General features: G+C 58.0%; 2 protein-coding genes across 2 annotated transcripts in view; both read left to right on the plus strand.

Moving 5' to 3' along the window:
* Positions 1-1,116, plus strand: part of LOC106898696 (ruvB-like 2) — a 5,516-nt gene extending 4,400 nt beyond the window's left edge. Inside the window, exons 2-6 of the mRNA XM_014960105.1 lie at positions 292-347; positions 462-603; positions 702-831; positions 946-1,055; positions 1,097-1,116. Of these exons, the coding sequence (XP_014815591.1) occupies positions 292-347; positions 462-603; positions 702-831; positions 946-1,055; positions 1,097-1,116 (458 nt within the window). The remainder of the gene's footprint in view (positions 1-291; positions 348-461; positions 604-701; positions 832-945; positions 1,056-1,096) is intronic.
* Positions 1,117-1,378: 262 nt separating this feature from the next.
* The window catches only part of LOC106898697 (ruvB-like 2), a gene marked incomplete at its 3' end in the record, with an annotated part of 2,467 nt that continues 1,092 nt past the window's right edge, over positions 1,379-2,753 (plus strand). The window contains exons 1-4 of the mRNA XM_014960106.1: positions 1,379-1,432; positions 1,547-1,688; positions 1,787-1,916; positions 2,031-2,201. Coding sequence (XP_014815592.1) covers positions 1,559-1,688; positions 1,787-1,916; positions 2,031-2,201 — 431 coding nt within the window. The remainder of the gene's footprint in view (positions 1,433-1,546; positions 1,689-1,786; positions 1,917-2,030; positions 2,202-2,753) is intronic.

Raw genomic sequence — 2,753 nt, forward strand, 5'->3', positions numbered from 1 at the left:
GGGGTCCCACATCCCTTTGGAGATTCCCGCCTCCATTCGGGGGGGGTCCCCCCTTAATTTGGGGGGGTCCCACCTCCATTTTGGCGTGTGTCCCCCCCCAAACCTCCATTTTGGGGGGATCCCGCCTCAGTTTGGGGATTCCCGCTTCAATTTGGGGGGGTCCCACCTCCCTTTGGAGATTCCCAGCTCCATTCGGGGGGGGTCCCACCTCAATTTGGGGGGGTCCCACCTCAATTTGGGGGGGTCCTCCCCTCATTTCCCCCCCTCCCACCTCCCCGTCCGCCATTTTAGGTGCCCACTCCCACATCCGCGGCCTAGGCCTGGACGACGCCCTGGAGCCCCGGCAGGTAATGGCGGCCGGAAAGGGGGGGGGGACACACCTTTAGGGGGTTCTCCTTTTAAATTTAAAGGGTGTAACCCCCCCAAATCTTAACATTCCCCCTCTTCTGACCCCCCCGCAGGTGTCCCAGGGGATGGTGGGCCAATTAGCAGCTCGTCGAGCCGCCGGTGTCATCTTAGAAATGATTAAAGAAGGCAAAATTGCTGGGCGGGCCGTCCTCATCGCCGGCCAACCCGGCACTGGCAAAACCGCCATCGCCATGGGTCTGGAAACGTGTCCCCCCCCCCTTTTGTCACCCCTTTAATGGCTTTGTCACCCCCTAATTGTCCCTAAATATTTGTGTGGCCCCCCCTTTTTTCAGGAATGGCCCAGGCTTTGGGGCCCGACACCCCCTTCACGGCCATCGCCGGCAGCGAGATCTTCTCCCTGGAGATGAGTCGCACCGAGGCCCTCACCCAGGCCTTCCGCCGCTCCATCGGCGTCCGCATCAAGTCAGAGCCCCTCCCTTATCGTTTTTTGGGGTGTCCCCCCCCTTTTTTTGGGGTGTCCCCCCCTCCTCTAGTAGGTTTTGGGGGCGTTTTATTAAAGGGGGGTGTTCTTTGCAGGGAGGAGACGGAGATCATCGAAGGGGAGGTGGTGGAGGTGCAGATCGATCGGCCGGCCACCGGCACCGTAAGGAAAAAGGGGGGGGACACCCCTAAAATTACCCTCCCCAGTACCCCAAAAATCCCCCCCAGCGCCTCCAAATCCCCCCAGCACCCCCAAATCTCTCCTGAGCATCTCAAAATCTCTCAGGACACCCCAAAAATCCCTCAGGAAGCCCCAAAATCCTTTCCAGCGCCCTCAAAAATCCATCAAATCCAGCAGATGGTGAGGGGGGCACCCTAAAAATCCACCCCCCCAGCACCCCAAAATCTCTTGGGACACCCCAAAATCTCTCCCAGCACCCAAAAGACTCCATCAAATTGTTCAAATGGTGGGAGGGCACCTCATCCCCTCATTTCCCCCCCTCCCACCTCCCCGTCCGCCATTTTAGGTGCCCACTCCCACATCCGCGGCCTAGGCCTGGACGACGCCCTGGAGCCCCGGCAGGTAATGGCGGCCGGAAAGGGGGGGGGGACACACCTTTAGGGGGTTCTCCTTTTAAATTTAAAGGGTGTAACCCCCCCAAATCTTAACATTCCCCCTCTTCTGACCCCCCCGCAGGTGTCCCAGGGGATGGTGGGCCAATTAGCAGCTCGTCGAGCCGCCGGTGTCATCTTAGAAATGATTAAAGAAGGCAAAATTGCTGGGCGGGCCGTCCTCATCGCCGGCCAACCCGGCACTGGCAAAACCGCCATCGCCATGGGTCTGGAAACGTGTCCCCCCCCCCTTTTGTCACCCCTTTAATGGCTTTGTCACCCCCTAATTGTCCCTAAATATTTGTGTGGCCCCCCCTTTTTTCAGGAATGGCCCAGGCTTTGGGGCCCGACACCCCCTTCACGGCCATCGCCGGCAGCGAGATCTTCTCCCTGGAGATGAGTCGCACCGAGGCCCTCACCCAGGCCTTCCGCCGCTCCATCGGCGTCCGCATCAAGTCAGAGCCCCTCCCTTATCGTTTTTTGGGGTGTCCCCCCCCTTTTTTTGGGGTGTCCCCCCCTCCTCTAGTAGGTTTTGGGGGCGTTTTATTAAAGGGGGGTGTTCTTTGCAGGGAGGAGACGGAGATCATCGAAGGGGAGGTGGTGGAGGTGCAGATCGATCGGCCGGCCACCGGCACCGTAAGGAAAAAGGGGGGGGACACCCCTAAAATTACCCTCCCCAGTACCCCAAAAATCCCCCCCAGCGCCTCCAAATCCCCCCAGCACCCCCAAATCTCTCCTGAGCATCTCAAAATCTCTCAGGACACCCCAAAAATCCCTCAGGAAGCCCCAAAATCCTTTCCAGCGCCCTCAAAAATCCATCAAATCCAGCAGATGGTGAGGGGGGCACCCTAAAAATCCACCCCCCCAGCACCCCAAAATCTCTTGGGACACCCCAAAATCTCTCCCAGCACCCAAAAGACTCCATCAAATTGTTCAAATGGTGGGAGGGCACCTCAAAAATCCCTTGGGACACCCCAAAAATCCATCAGGAAGCCCCAAAATCCTTTTTGGTGCCCCCAAAAATCCATCAAATCCAGTAGATGGTGAGGGGGGCACCCTAAAAATCCCCCCCCCCAGCACCCCAAAATCTCTTGGGACACCCCAAAATCTCTCCCAGCACCCAAAAGACTCCATCAAATTGTTCAAATGGTGGGAGGGCACCTCAAAAATCCCTTGGGACACCCCAAAAATCCATCAGGAAGCCCCAAAATCCTTTTTGGTGCCCCCAAAAATCCATCAAATCCAGTAGATGGTGAGGGGGGCACCCTAAAAATCCCCCCCCCCGCACCCCC

This window comes from Calidris pugnax, unplaced genomic scaffold (genome assembly GCF_001431845.1).
Source record: "Calidris pugnax isolate Ruff unplaced genomic scaffold, ASM143184v1 scaffold550, whole genome shotgun sequence".
NCBI classification, from domain to species: Eukaryota; Metazoa; Chordata; class Aves; order Charadriiformes; family Scolopacidae; genus Calidris; species Calidris pugnax.